This window comes from Lampris incognitus, chromosome 2 (assembly GCF_029633865.1).
Source record: "Lampris incognitus isolate fLamInc1 chromosome 2, fLamInc1.hap2, whole genome shotgun sequence".
Classification (NCBI taxonomy): domain Eukaryota; kingdom Metazoa; phylum Chordata; class Actinopteri; order Lampriformes; family Lampridae; genus Lampris; species Lampris incognitus.
The window spans coordinates 35,534,664-35,549,870 of record NC_079212.1 but is presented as its reverse complement, the minus strand read 5'-3'; the positions used below and the strand labels follow the sequence as shown (position 1 = coordinate 35,549,870).

The 15,207-nt window shown below is 43.2% G+C and overlaps 1 protein-coding gene across 1 annotated transcript in view; it reads left to right on the top strand.

The window, feature by feature from the left end:
* The window catches only part of LOC130106795 (oxysterol-binding protein-related protein 2-like), a 37,363-nt gene that overhangs the window by 18,531 nt on the left and 3,625 nt on the right, over positions 1–15,207 (top strand). Inside the window, exons 4-13 of the mRNA XM_056273052.1 lie at positions 3,061–3,136; positions 3,612–3,746; positions 3,894–3,991; positions 5,448–5,630; positions 6,323–6,430; positions 7,918–8,007; positions 8,516–8,636; positions 11,596–11,721; positions 14,225–14,348; positions 14,912–15,002. Coding sequence (XP_056129027.1) covers positions 3,061–3,136; positions 3,612–3,746; positions 3,894–3,991; positions 5,448–5,630; positions 6,323–6,430; positions 7,918–8,007; positions 8,516–8,636; positions 11,596–11,721; positions 14,225–14,348; positions 14,912–15,002 — 1,152 coding nt within the window. The remainder of the gene's footprint in view (positions 1–3,060; positions 3,137–3,611; positions 3,747–3,893; positions 3,992–5,447; positions 5,631–6,322; positions 6,431–7,917; positions 8,008–8,515; positions 8,637–11,595; positions 11,722–14,224; positions 14,349–14,911; positions 15,003–15,207) is intronic.

Below are 15,207 nucleotides of genomic sequence, written 5' to 3'. Positions count from 1 at the left end.
ACACACACGCGCGCACACAGACACACACACATACACACACACACTGCTCTTAGTGACAAGTCTGGTTATACTTCACTATAGTCGATGCTGACAATGGTCTTTGCCACGAGTGCAACAAGGTTTGCACGTAGGGTGGAAACAAGCAATCTTTCAAAACATTTCGCTAAAGTGCATCAAATGAAGACGGCGAAATAGTTTTTGACTGCCTAGCTCATAGTTAATCTCTTCTTGGCCCATCCACCTCAGGTATTTTTATGTATGCTAGCAGCCTCGAGTCTACACGGAGTTAACTAAATTATACACACATGGGTAAGTGATTAAAAGTAACGCTCTGTCCAGACATGAGAAAACAAAGCAACGTCAATTCTGTTCTGAATTTGTTTTGTTTCTTTCTCTTGAGAAAATAACAAGTCAAGTATATTTTATTTGTCCCCACAGGGGCAATTGTTGTGTAGCAGCGGCAACATTTAAACACACAAACACTTCACATAACACATAAGGCAAATAAATATAAATAAATACAACATGCAGTGAGGAGAACAAAGCCAACGAGAAGCAATGCAACAGTAAACAGTGTTAATGGTGTTTATCAAGGTGGAGCTGGTATTACCTCTTACTGTTGGAGTTTAGCAGTGAAATGGTTGAGGGAATGAAGGAGTTTTTGGATCTATTGGTTTTGACTACTGGGTATTTGAGGCAGGAACCAGAAGGCAGTGTGAAACACTAGGTGCAAGGGGTGGGTGTTGTCAGACAGGATGGATTCTGCTTTCCTTAACATCCACCTGTTATATAAATCAGACAGACTTTGCTTTGGGTACCTGTGCAGACCTACTGCAGACCTTGATCACCTTTGTTAGTGCATTTTTCTGTTTAAGATTGAGAGAGGCATACCAACCCATAAAAGAAAAAGTAATAACCGACTCAACTCAAGATCTGTAGAACAAAGTCATCAGGGACCTGTTGACACTGAACTTAGTCAGCCTCCTCAGACAAAAAAGGTGCTGCTGGCTTTTTTTTTGCATAGCAAATTGGCATTACTATCAAAGTTCAGCTTGTTATCAATTATAGTGCCCAAGTACTTGTATGACTCAACAGTTTCAACCTCCTGACTATTAATCTTAGCGTTGACCAGGTTGGAGGTATTATGTCCAAAGCCAATACACATGTCTTTGGTCTTAGTCACATTTAATTCCAAAAACACTCCCTGACAAAAAGAACCGATAAGAGTACGGTTAAAGTACTGGATCGATAAGTACCATCAGTAAGAGTTGTGGTTCCATTCCTGCATAGGCACACTTGGCCAGTAAAGTTGATTCTGATATCGAATGGTTTAGAAATTATTTTGTTCCTCTTTCCTGATTGATACCTTTCAGGAAAGAGATCCCGATCATGCTTTGTAAGGTCTTTGTGGACCATGGCTTTTGCAGTTGGATGCAACCAAGAAGATGTCAGGAAAATCCTACAGAACCAGCTGAACTTTATTGGGGGTTAATCACAGTCACTTTAATTGATGGCGGGTGTATACTAACTACTATTAAACATGAGTTTGAATGTGATTGGTTAATTCTGAACACAGCCACATCCCCAGTTATAAAAGGGTGTGTACACTTATGCAACCAGACTATTGTACGCTTTTCTTTTTTTCCCCCCTTAAATGTTTCTGATTGTGTTTCACTTTATTTTTATAGGTTGCAATTTCACATTAAGGGTGGAAAAAGTTTTGACATGATTTATCTTGGTTTCATTTTTCACATCACAAAAACCTGACATTTTTACAGGGATGTGTAGACTTATATCCACTCACAGTAAGCAGTTAACCTTTTGACGAGGCGAGAAAGGCTTTCCCGACACAGTAGTTAGACCGTGTGGCACTAGAACTTTCCTCTGAAACCAACCCTGAATACCAACCCATACTAAATTCCTCTGGTATTTAGTATGGGTTGGTATTTAGGGTGGCAACTCCTTTAAGGTGGGTCTTTCAGCAGTGCAGTGTCCTCGAATTGTTTTTGCTTGACTTGATTACTTGTTTCACCCTGAAGACAGCAACATGCCATTTGATGGAGGAGACTTTTTTGAGATATATAGAGCCATCCATGATAATATTTTGAGTATTTACACTAGAGCAGGCTCTACCCATTGTGCTATGCAAGGACTGCTTTCATGTTCTAGTACTTTGCAATCTTTTTTTTTTTCAAGTAAACAGACTAGGCAGTCCACATGCCCATCTTATCTGCTGCTTTGTACCCGTCTCTTTATCTCTCATTTTCTCTGTCTCCGTCTTTTCTCACTCTCCCAGCTTGGTTCTCGTTCTGTGTGATGACCCAGCCCGTCTTATCAAACACTGTTTGAAATATGTATTAGTGATAATCAAGACTGGAAAGGCAGCAGAAAAGGTTTCATTTGTGTGTTTGTGTGTGTTTGTGCGCTTTCCACCATTTGTTGATATTCTCAGTTGGATGAACAAGGCCTCTGAAATGACATTTAGGTCTTTTTGCTCCAAAACTATCATGTAGACCCTGATACCAAACTCATTACTCATTGAAAATGTCTGCGTACAATTCTTTGAAGCAGATGTCTGGGTAGTGTAGCGGTTGATTCCGTTGCCTACCAACACAAGGATCGCCGGTTCGAATCCTCGTGTACCGTCGGATTGGTTGGACGTCCCTACAGACACAATTGGCCATGTCTGCGGGTGGGAAGCTGGATGTTAGTGTCCTGGTCACTTCACTAGCTCCTCCTCTGGTCGGTCGGGGTGCCTGTTTAGGGGCGAGGAGGAACTGGGGGGAATAGCGTGAGCCTCCCACGCGCTACGTCCCCCTGGCAAAACTCCTCACTGTCAGGTGAAAAGAAGCGGCTGGCGACTCCGCATGTATCGAAGGAGGCATTTGGTAGTCTGCAGCCCTCCCTGGATCAGCAGAGGGGGGTGGAGCAGCGACCGGGACGACTCAGAAGAGTGGGGTAATTGAACGGGTAAAATTGGGGAGAAAAAAAAGGGGGGGGGTTCTTTAAGGCAGAGTGGCAAATCAGTGCATTTTTGATTTTTTTTTTTTCTCTTTTCAGGACGTCGTTACCTGCCCCCATGTTCTCCAGAAACACTATCAGTGTCTGGAGCATCCTGAAGAAGTGCATCGGGCTGGTAAGGACACAAGAATTTCCGGAGACATTATACACATGACTCTCTTACATAATGACTCATCCAGAAAAGAAGTTAAATATTCAGGATATTTCACATGCTGTACGGCAGGGCGACAAAGAAAACTAACAGAACGTACCAGTGTATGAAAGTTATTTGGTCCAGAACTAATGTTTACACTGTATCTCAATCAACCTATTAGCCTAGTAGCATGATTTTGAGTGCTCATCATAAGTCAGTAAGTGCTTGTAGATTCTAGCAAAAGTTGACCTTGCTTCAAATGGTTTGATTGTCTTATACTAATGGTGGGAGCTGAGATCCCTGGCCAACCACCACCAGTTCAGAAATAAATAAATGATGAACAAAGTGATTGATGAAATGAGCAGGGATGCACTCTATGGTCAGAAGGTTTTTGAACAGATACTCCAGATAAGCCTTGAACTGAAGATCGCTAACCCAGTAGTGTTCACCTTCTTAGGAACTGTCCAAGATCACGATGCCCATTGTCTTCAACGAGCCTCTGAGTTTCCTGCAGAGGATCACAGAATACATGGAACACACATACCTCATCAACAAGGCCTGCTCACTGTCTGACTCCATAGAGCGCATGCAGGTCAGAGGAGCACACACACACACACACACACACACACACACACACACACACACACACACACACACACACACATACATTAATAAAGCCTGTTGACTCTAGTATGTTGTAGTTATTGACTGTGTTTGTGCATTGTGTGTGTTGTTTCAGGCAGTTGCTGCCTTTGCTGTGTCAGCAGTGGCATCCCAGTGGGACAGAACTGGAAAGCCCTTCAACCCTCTGCTGGGAGAGACTTACGAACTTATGGGGTACACACACACACACACACACACACACACACACACACACACACACACACACACACACACACACACACACACACACACACCAAGGGGCGTCCATTAACCAGCTTCTACTAGGGTTTTTCCATTGGTGTGATTTACCCGTGGCATGCCGTGTCATGAGCAGCCGTGATCAGCATGTGAGCACGGCTCCAGCCATTTTCCATAGGACAGAAACAGCAAGGGAGAGGGCATTGCTTACCTTGATCACATTGGAGGTTTGAGGTGTCGATGTAAAACGTAAGCGGTACATTGCTGTGTTTGATTATCAGCATGGTGCCTGTGATGCTTTGTGGGTTTTTTTTTTTCTGTATATAAACGAGACATGGAGCTGAACAACGAAATGGTGTCAGATGAGCAGTTCACAAAACTATGGCATGCCGGGTGTCCGGGTAGCGTAGCAGTCTATTCCAATGCCTACCATCATGGGGATCGGCGGTTTGAATCCCCGTGTTACCTCCGGCTTGGTCGGCGTCCTTACAGACACAATTGGCCGTGTCTGCGGGTGGTAAGCTGGATGTGGGTATGTGTCCTGGTCGCTGCACTAGCACCTCTTTGGTCGGTTGGGGCACCTGTTTGGGGGGGAGGGAAAACTGGAGGGAATAGCGTGATCCTCCCATGCACTACGTCCCCCTGGCAAAACTCCTCACTGTCAGGTGAAAAGAAGCGGCTGGCGACTCTGCATGTATCGGAGGAGGCGTGTGGTAGTCTGCGGCCCTCCCCGGCTCGGCAGAGGGGATGGAGCAGTGACTGGGATGGCTCAGAAGCATGGGGTAATTGGCCGGGTACAACTTGGGGGGAAAAGGGGGGGAAATCCAGGACAAAAAAACTATGGCATGCTGAATGCAGCAGTGTCCTTTTTGCTTCCTTTCACTTGAGTGACAACACATCATGAAGTTGTCACAGCTCATTTGAGGGCAGGCATTATCACATTTTGGCCCTGCTCACAAGCAGGACATAAACAGCATGAGTTGACGCAGGTGGGCGTGGAGAGTACTAATGGATAAACCCTAGTAGGTGCCCCAGGATTCAGTTTCCTTCCCACTTTTCGCTCCCTCCCCCCTCATCATCTCTATCTTCCCTGTTATTTCCTCTTGTCTCTTCTCACCTCATCTTTTGTCCTTTTCTTTCCTGCCCCTCCATTTCCCCCTCTCTCTTCTTTCCCAATCTCCTTGACCTCTATTTTGTTCTCCTCTTGCTCATCTCATTACATAGGGTGGTACCAACAAATTACTAAGGTGTAATGGTTACAAGTAGGTGTCGGTTAAAAGTACAAAACAAAATATGTACAAGGGCAGGGTGGTCACAAGTCTTCCCGTAGAACATTGTGGTGTAATCTTCTCTTCTCTTCTCTTCTCTTCTCTTCTCTTCTCTTCTCTTCTCTTCTCTTCTCTTCTCTTCTCTTCTCCTCTCCTCTCCACAGAGAGGAGCAGGGTTTCAGGCTAGTATCAGAACAGGTGTCCCATCACCCACCGGTCAGTGCCTTCCATGCTGAGAGCCTGGGCGGGGACTTTGTCTTCCATGGATCCATCTATCCCAAACTCAAGTTCTGGGGAAAGAGTGTGGAGGCGGAGCCCAAAGGGACCATCACACTAGAACTACTCAAGTGAGCACAGAAAAAGATGTATACGTGTGTGTGTGTGTGTGTGTTAGTGTGTAGTTGGGATGAGTGTTTTTGTGTGTTGATTTGTGCACAGTAATAAATCATGCATAATAGCAATGCTAGATTGATGGAGATGATGCTTGCAGGCTTTCTGAATTGATTGAAGAACCAACAATTGAGAAACACTCAATCTTACTGTGGCAGGTCTGTTGCCACGAGCGGGTTCCAAAATGGAGGACAGGCACAGGTTTGGGGGAAACACAGGCTTCTTTTATTCACACAGTTTAATTTACAGAGTTCAATGTCCTCACGCTGCATGGGCTTGTGCTCAGCTGTGCTGTAGACTTTATTTCTTCTCTCCGTCTTTCTTTGTCTCCGCTCTCCTGTTCTTGCTCTCTGCTGGTGTTCTCTTGCCGTGCCTGTCAGTGTCAGTCCAGGACCCATCTTTACTGCAGAATTTAAAGAGCAGGTTGTTGGTCTCGCACACCTGAGGCTGATCATCAATCAGGCTCGCTATCACATCTGCTCCCCTGCGACCCAAGGCCCCTCTCTCTCTCCCCCCGCTTGCAGCCCAGGCTAAACCACACCCCACTACCACACTCATCATTCTGCTTCTCTTCTTTTCTCCTATTTTCCATCCACCTGTGTCTTCTCTTCTGCCTTTCTCCCCTCCTTTCTCCTCTCCTATCCTTCAGGCACAATGAGGCGTACACGTGGAGTAACCCTTACTGCTGTGTTCACAATGTGATCCTGGGCAAACTGTGGATAGAACAGTACGGGACAGTGGAAATAGTCAATCACAGGTATGCTCACATGGGAATTGTACTCTTCAATGTGATTTGCTATCCGTCCAGCACGATTTGCTCCTTGAAAACTGTGGACTAAATGGACCCGTAGACTGTAACCATAACTAGTGCATAGACAATGGAAATATTTGAACTCATTGAAAAATGCAGGATAGTTTTAATCTTCAGTGCTTTTTATTGTTTAAGTCAGAGAGGTACAACTATATGACATGCCGAGCCATAGAAATTAAAGAAAACAATAAGCTTGATGATTTATCAAGTTTGGTCACTTGAATTTTATCAGGGTTGATGCATTATTATTCTACGTCCATTAGTGTAGACCTGCTTTGTAGTTCTTTATCAAAAACTCCAGACGAGCAAGCTGGAAGGCTTTCGGTGCTTGGCTCCAGGACACCTTGGCATAGTACGGATTGGTCGTGCAGCCTTTCAATTCAGAGATGGGCACTTAAAACATAAGCCTACCCTGCCTCTCCTACCTGTCCCAACTGTCTCCTGTGCTCACTTTTCAAATCAAAACATAGGGACAGTCAGCCAAACATAAATCACAAACATTCACAGCAGTGGTTCCTGTTTTGATTTCCTCTGGTCACAGACCCGTTGGGTGCTCCCGGATGATGTCTGCATGCTTTTATACGCTCTCTTTCTCTGTAGGCATGTGTCATTATGGCCACCTTGTTTATTCACTTAATGGCTCTCACTTCACAAACAGAATCACGGGATTGCTTGATCTAATCTTTATTGATCTTGAGAAGGTTGACATAGCTAAGCCTTTCCAAGGAGATTATGGGTTTGCCCTTGTCTGTTGGTCTGTTTGCCTGCCAGCAAGGTATCTCAGAAATGGATGGATGGATTCTTATAATGTTTTGTGAGCGGATGATCCTAGGTCAGAGGAACAATCAGTTAGATTTTGGTGGTGAAATTTTATATGAATTGAGATTTTTAAAAAATTGCAACACGTCCCCATAGAATGAGTCACGGGATGTTTGGAATCTCCTAGAATGGAGAGGACCGAAGGCATCACAGTTCAAGTCAGCACCAATCTAATCCACTGTGAACACCTTGCCAACACCTTCAGCTAGCCCACACATTTTCTCCAAGAAATTAACTTTCTTGTTATTATAAGAAGGGCGTTAGAGGTGTCAAGGCCTTGGCAGAAGTTTGCTGTCCAGGTGCTTCAATTTGCTTCACTAGTAAATATTGTGGTAGCGGAGGATACTCTTGATGTTTTCCAGGTGGACTGCATTTATTTAACCTGTCAACCCTATCTTCATTAGCTTGCGTCTTGGGATTCGGTTGCTTTGCTCTGTTGTTCTGGTCTTAGAGACGTTTAATCTTTGACTGTTAAGTACCTGACTTCTCTGTCTGAATAATATGCAAAGTATGTATGTACTTTTCAAAACGGTGTAATAAAGTTTCCTGCAGACTGTACAGGTAATGCATTGTATTTTTTCCTCTCTACCCTGTCGTCTTTTCTCCTCCTGCAGTACTGGGGATAAGTGTGTGTTGAGCTTCAAGCCCTGTGGAATGTTTGGGAAGGAACTTCACAAAGTTGAGGGTTACATTCAGGATAAGAGGTATGACGACCGACTCCTCTGTCTGGTTCCATCACTAGTTAATCATTGGTTGACCCCTGGCGTTACTCATGGCTTGTTTTTTGATAAAGGATAAGGAGGATGAAATGTGTCTTTGTCATATACAATTTAATGAATATGTGAAAATGCTTGTTTTTTTCCTTTCACATTAGAGCACCTAGTCTCCGTTAAAGTAGTGGTACGCAAATATAGTTATTCCTCCTAATCACCCTCCCTCTGTTTCTAGAGCTCTGTTTACTGTCATCTTTCTTATGATTATTTTCTCCTTATTTCTACTTTCCAACTCTTCGTCTCTTTTTCTTCTCTAACTCCACTTCTCACTCCTCCTTTCTTCCTATCTATCTTCCTCTACCTCTCCCTTTTCTCTGCTTCCTTCATCTCGCTTCTCTTAATCTTCTTCACTCTCCTTCTCTCCCTCCTCTACATCAATGTCACCACCACCTTCATCGTCATCCAACTGTCTCTCTGTGTTCTCTCTGTGTGCGCCCAGTAAAAAGAAGCGCTGTGTGATCTATGGGAAGTGGACAGAGTGTGTTTGGAGTGTGGACCCTCAGGTCTATGAAGCCAACAAGAAGGCCGACAAAAGAGGAGATAACAAAAAGCACAAACAGGTGAGACCTCTCTCTTTCACTCACTCACTCACTCATTCACTCACTCACACACACAGATCTCAGGGCCTTACACTGATGTAGTTATTGTTTCAAGAAGTAAAAGCAACAAACCTGAAGCCCATTGTTTTCATTTAGTGATACTTTTGGTGATCTTTCTGACTGCATTGGTGTTTGACTGTTCCAAATCCTGGGGGGGAGGTTCAACCCGAGTTGTTGTAATTTGTTGATAAAGGTCTTCTATGAACTTATTTGGTAATACCAACTTGTTAGCCACAACAACTTAGTTGCTTGTCAAATTTGACATTGCCTGCTCTTTTTCTGCATTTTGCTGCAAGGGTGAAGGCATGAAAAACTGTGTACTGTTTCAGATTATTTCAGCAAATTCAGGAGGCATGGTGGTGCAGTGGTTTGCACTGTTTTCTTGCAAGAAAGAGGTTACGGGTTTGAGTCCCAGTCCAAGTGTTGCCTGCGTGGAGGTTGTTCTCTCCATGTTCGTGTGGGTTTCCTCAGGGTACTGTGGTTTCCTCCCCCATCCAAAGACATGCATTGTGTTAAGTGTTAGGTATCAGGTACTGCAGTTAGGGTACTGGCCTCCGAACTTGGGAGTTGATCCTCGAGTACCGCATGGTAGCTGCCCACTGCTCATCATAGTAGGATGGATCAAATGCAGGGAATAAATCTCCCCACGTGGGTTAATAAAGATTTCCTTTCTTCCTTTAAAGTACCCAACAGTAATGATGAAGACGAGCGACTACAAAAGCATTTATGAATTGGACTAATGTTGGAAATTGTTTGTATTTCATCAATATGATTCTGATTCAGTTTCTGATTCCATGTAGTAATCTTTTTTTTTTTTTCAAATCTTGGTTCAGATTTTTTTTTTTTTTGTGGAAGAAACCAAAATGTTTCAAAAGCAAAACTCAAATAGATAGTATTATGGGTTAGGACGTTGGTCATCTCTGTGCGAAATTACACTCGAATTACTTCAACTACATACTGTAATTCTTTAGAATTCTAATTCTGGGGCACCCTGGTGGCTCACCTGGTAGAGTGCATACCACATAATGGCTGAGTCCTTATCACAGCAGCCTGGGTTCAAATCCGGCCCGGGCCCTTTGCTGCATGTCATCCCCTGCCTTTCCTGTCTCTCTCTACTGTGGCTATCAAATAAAAGCAGAAAATGTCGAAAAAAAAAAAGATCTTTAAAAAAAAACATTTCTAATTCTAATTTCACTATCATAAAATAAAGGCCATCTGTACGTGCAGTCAATTTTACAGGCATTTTGGCTACCTAAATGAAGGAGACGCAACAGTTGAGATGAAATGTTACCCCTTCACAACAAATGGTTTGTGACCATGTGTCTACTGCACAGCTAGTCAGCACATCCCATGTTCTATTGTTATTGTAGTATTTACTAAAGTTTTTCTGTTAGGATTTTCATATTGTGCTTGTCGAATGAATTCTCCGCGGCTGTCTTTCCCCCTTTGAATTATGTTTTGCTGTTTTCAAGCGTTGTGAGGTATTGTCAAGGTAAACCACCAGGCTTGCATAGGTTGCTTTTGCCTCAGTCTCTAGATGTTGTCTTATCCAGAGAAGGCCGGTGTGGGTGCAGGCTCTTGTTCTAACTAAGCGGTTACACACCTGATTCTGCTAATCAACCAGCAGAGTCTTTGCTAAGAACCTTGATTAGTAGAATCAGGAGTTTAACTGCTTGGTTGGAACAACAGCCTGCACCCACACCGGCCCACTATAGATAAGATCCCCCACCCCTGTACTAGAGCCCACCTGCTTGGTTCCATGTAGTAAAGCAGAATCGCTGGAAATCATATTGTATTTAGTGATATGTTTAGACTACGTGTACGTGTGTAGGTGTATTAAGGTTGTATTTCCTGTGTTTAGATCATTGTTCATACATGTAAATAATATATCTCTGATGAGGCTTTAATTCAAACCACATACTGTATTGACAAAGCACACATTCACCTGACTGCTAAGATATGTAAAATAAGGCAGAGGGGCCAGAGATGATGGTCTAAATAACATAATTAGATGCCTGTATGTGTGTGGCTTAGTACCTTCAAGTCATGGAAGACATAAAACTTGTCAAATTATCAAAGCCTCACATCAAGAAGGTCCTAAGTTCGAGCCCCAGGGTAGTCCAACCTTGGGGCTTGTCCCGGGTTGTCCTCTGTGTGAAGTTTGCATGTTCTCCCCGTGTCTGCGTGGGTTTCCTCCGGGTGCTCCGTTGTCCTCCCACAGTCCAAAGACATGTAGGTCAGGTGAATCGGCCGTACTAAATTAATTGTCCCTAGGTGTGAATGTGTGTGTGTGTGGGGGGGCTGGGTGTCTCCCCTCCTGCCGCCCAATGACTGCTGGGATAGGCTCCAGCATCCCCGTGACCCTGAGAGCAGGATAAGCGGTTTGGATAATGGATGTATGGATGGATTATCAAAGCTCTTGTCGAAGGTCTTTTTTACTGATGAATATTAAAACCTTTACAGGTTTACAGATGTTGAGGTTTCTTGATGGGGTGTTTCTTAACGGTTAGAAGTCAGCAGAGTGTCAAGTTTCTGTGTAAGCAGTCATCCATCCAGTTAAAGCGTCCTTTAGCAAGACACTAATCCCCAACCGCTGGGAGTGCTGTACTGTAGCTGACTCTCGCCTCCCTGTGGAGGAAAGTGTCAGAGAGCTTTTTACCAACAGTATATTTCATGAGGTCATAATTTGATTTCATTTAAGTAACAATCATTTAATAATCAATGAAAAGGTTATTGTTTTTACAAATATTGTAGGTCATAAGAAAAAAAAATAGAAAGGAGTTCGTCAGTGTCCCTGGGAGCTATGATAACATTGGTCCTGAGGAGTAATTAACAGCCGTGGGTGTTAATTCTACTATAATCTTGGCTGTGACAGACAGTGTAACTGTACTGATATGATACTGTGTGTGGCTATTCTCAGGAAGAGCCTGAGAGAACAGAGAATGACGATGCAGATGACATGCCAGTGGTCCAGGAGACAGTGTCGGTCATACCAGGAAGTACCCTGCTGTGGAGGATAGCATCTAGACCTGTGCATTCCTCCACGGTACATATCACACATATACAGATCTAGATTTGCACATTCTTTCTAACTGTTCATATGCACACAAATACACATACTACATTTAAACCTGCACATTCCTCTATGTTAAATGTCACACAAGAAAGTCACAATTTCACTCTTCTTTCCCCAGAAATAGAACCACATTTTCTGTACTTAATCACTTAATGTACATACATACCAGGGATGGACTGGTGCTAAAAAAGTGGCCCTGGACTTTTTTACCCAGACCAGCCCAGCACAACCAGCCCACAGATACTCCACCACCCCCACCCCATCGACGCATATACAAACACACCAGTCCTTAATACCACCACTTATAGGTATAATGGATGGATGCTCTAGGGTACTGTAACAATAATACAGAACTATTTAAGAATAAGCCAAGTCAAGTCAGTTTTATTTGTATAGCCCAATATCACAAATTTGCCTCGAGAGGCTTTACAGCAACACAACATTCTGTCCTTAGACCCACACATTGGATAAGGAACAACTCCCTAAAAAAAACCCTTTAACAGGGAGAAAAAATAGGAAAGAAAGAAACCTAGGAAGAAATAAGGGAAAGGTTTGTCACCAGCAGGCCACACACACACACACACACACACACACACACACACACACACACACACACACACACGTAGCATAGGCAGAAATCACAGTGTGGGTGGGCACAGAGAAAATCAGGCGGGCCTAGCCTGTCCAAGACCAATCATACTTAATCGGTTCTGAAGCACATATGTTAATCAAAATTGGCCATTACAACGATACTTGCTACAGTTTTATCACGCAAGCCTTATTCATCATCAGAGGTGACGTTACAGGCACCAAGACGAACGTTAACAGCGTTGCATAGCCTGGCACGGCAGCAACATATTCACCCACACACAGCTGACAGATGCAACAGCATCATTAATCATCATTTATCAAGTGTATGGATAGAGGTATACCAGTGCCAACATGCTCAGTAATGTTAAAGATGAAACATGCGCACACACACACACACGTAGTGTAGGCAGAAATCACAGTGTGGGTGGGCACAGAGAAAATCAGGTGGGCCTAGCCTGTCTAAGACCAATCATACTTAATAGGTTCTGAAGTGCTTATGTTAATCAAAATTGTCCATTACAACTATACTTGCCTGAATGCACCACAGTTTACTCATACAAGGCTTATACATCATCAGAGGTGATTTTATAGGCACCAAGATGAACATTAACAGCATCACATAGCCTGGCACGGTGGCCACATATTAACACACACACACACACACACACCTGACAGACGCAACAGCATCATTAATCAAGTGTATAGATAGAGGTACACCGGCGCCAACATGTTCAGTAAATTTAAAGATGAGATGCACACATTCACGCGCATGTGCACACATACACACACACAACGGCAGACGCAGCAAGAGCAGCATAAAATCCATTTGTACACCAAACAAAAACTATACCCAGTAAACAATAATGAAATAGGCATTAGGCTACTACAGTCTGAAATTGTAAATTAGCTTACTTTTGATGATTACAGAAGGAAACAACAGGGCTTGGTGTTAAACACTAAAATTATTTAATTATAATCCAATGATTCAGTCAGTTCTCATTCAAAGGAGGACAGGGACAAAGAGTTTGGTCTGTATGTCATCATTGATGCCCTGATACCAATTTTTATTTGACTGACAGTTGAAAAGTCTTTCAACAGTACAGCTGCTGATGGGGAAAAGCGCTGAATTAGCAGCCACATATGTGCTTTTACTACGTGGCACTTGAGGAGAAACTGGCGCAGGAGTAGGTTTCTGGGTTGAGAATGATGGCTGAACTTGAACTGAATTCTCTTCCTCCTGCTCCTCACGTCTTTTTGTGACAAACTTAAGCAAACTGCTTTGTTTCGCCATGATTTTCATCTTAATCTACATTAATAGAAGCTAGCTAGTGGAAAGCAGGCTTCTGTTCCTCTGTGCAATAGGCGGGCAGTACAAAGAGGAGGGCCTGCTCGCAATCTGGCATTTGCAAAATGCACTGCCGATCAAAAAATCTGACCTATCATCATCATCATATGGTAAACAAGAAGCAAGAAACAAGACTTGTTTTATTATTACTGGTCGCATAGTCAGATTATTGAAACGGTATTCATTGACTACTATTCACTGGATCAGCAAAAAAATTGAAGTCTTCTCATTGGAAGGGCCTGAGAGCCAAGTGGGTGGGGCCAGGCCCGCCTAGGCCAACTCACACAGTGAAGTGGTAGTGGGGGGTGTTGAGGAGGAAGATGTGGGTTGGTGCATAATCAAAGTGGGCCAGTGATACATCTCTCGCTCTTGTTTTTATATAATGGACTGCTCAAGAAAAGAAAAAAAAAGGCTGCTCAAGCAGCCCACAAAGTGACCGGCCCACCGGGAGAATCCCGTTGGTCCTGATGGCCGGTCCGACTATGATACACACACATTCACACACACCTTCTGTTAATGCTTCTTTTCTTTCTCCAGATGTATAATTTTACTAGCTTCGCTATGTCTCTAAATGAGCTACAACCTGGCATGGAAGCCATTTTGGCACCCACCGACTGCCGCCTTAGGCCTGACATTAGAGCCATGGAGAACGGCAACATGGGTAATGGAGATCCTTCTATCAGCAGTGTAGTAATGTAGCTATTTTTTTCTTTTCAACACATAAGCATTTCCAGAAAACTTAGTACTCTAGAGAAATAATTGCTTAGTAAGAAATACCTTCAGTGATACAAGGTTTCTGCTGTGAAGTGATGGTTCTTGTTACTAAAATAGAGCTACACTGACTCACAGTAGCACAGGAGTAATACACAATGAGACAATGCTGCCATCCATGAGTAGATAGAGAAAATGTGCCCCTTCCTGCTTCGTTCCATTAATAATCCAAGAGGTTTACTTGTTATTGAGTCATTTAGGTGGAACGAAGATTTATTTTATTAGTGAGAGGATGAATTAATGTAGGTATTACATAGTTAAACAGGAAGAAATGTGGCTATATGTTGCATAAACTGATTCAGAAAGTACCAAAGGTTAGCTTACAAAGAGAGTTCCCAAAAATCCTGTTGCATTGGTCTTGAATGGAATTCTAAACTGTGTGAAAAGGTGGTATAAAGTCTTGCATTTTAGCTTGCTGCTACCTGTAAACATCCTGACTGTTTATTCCTGCAGAAGAGGCCAGCCGGGAGAAGGAGAGACTGGAGGAGAAGCAGAGAGCTGCCAGGAAGGACAGGGCAAAGCATGATGAGGAATGGTCTACTAGGTCTGACACAGAACATGTTTATGTGCAAAGAAAAATACACAATAAGAAACAGTCATATAAACTGCTTTATTCGTTAAAATTTGAATTCTAGTTTCAGCACTTTGATTTTTGCTCTTATCTTTTTAACACATGTGAACAGCATTGTCAGTTTATAATCATCTTGTTGAAGCTATGCAGTGAACTGGATGTTTTTTTTTTCAAATGA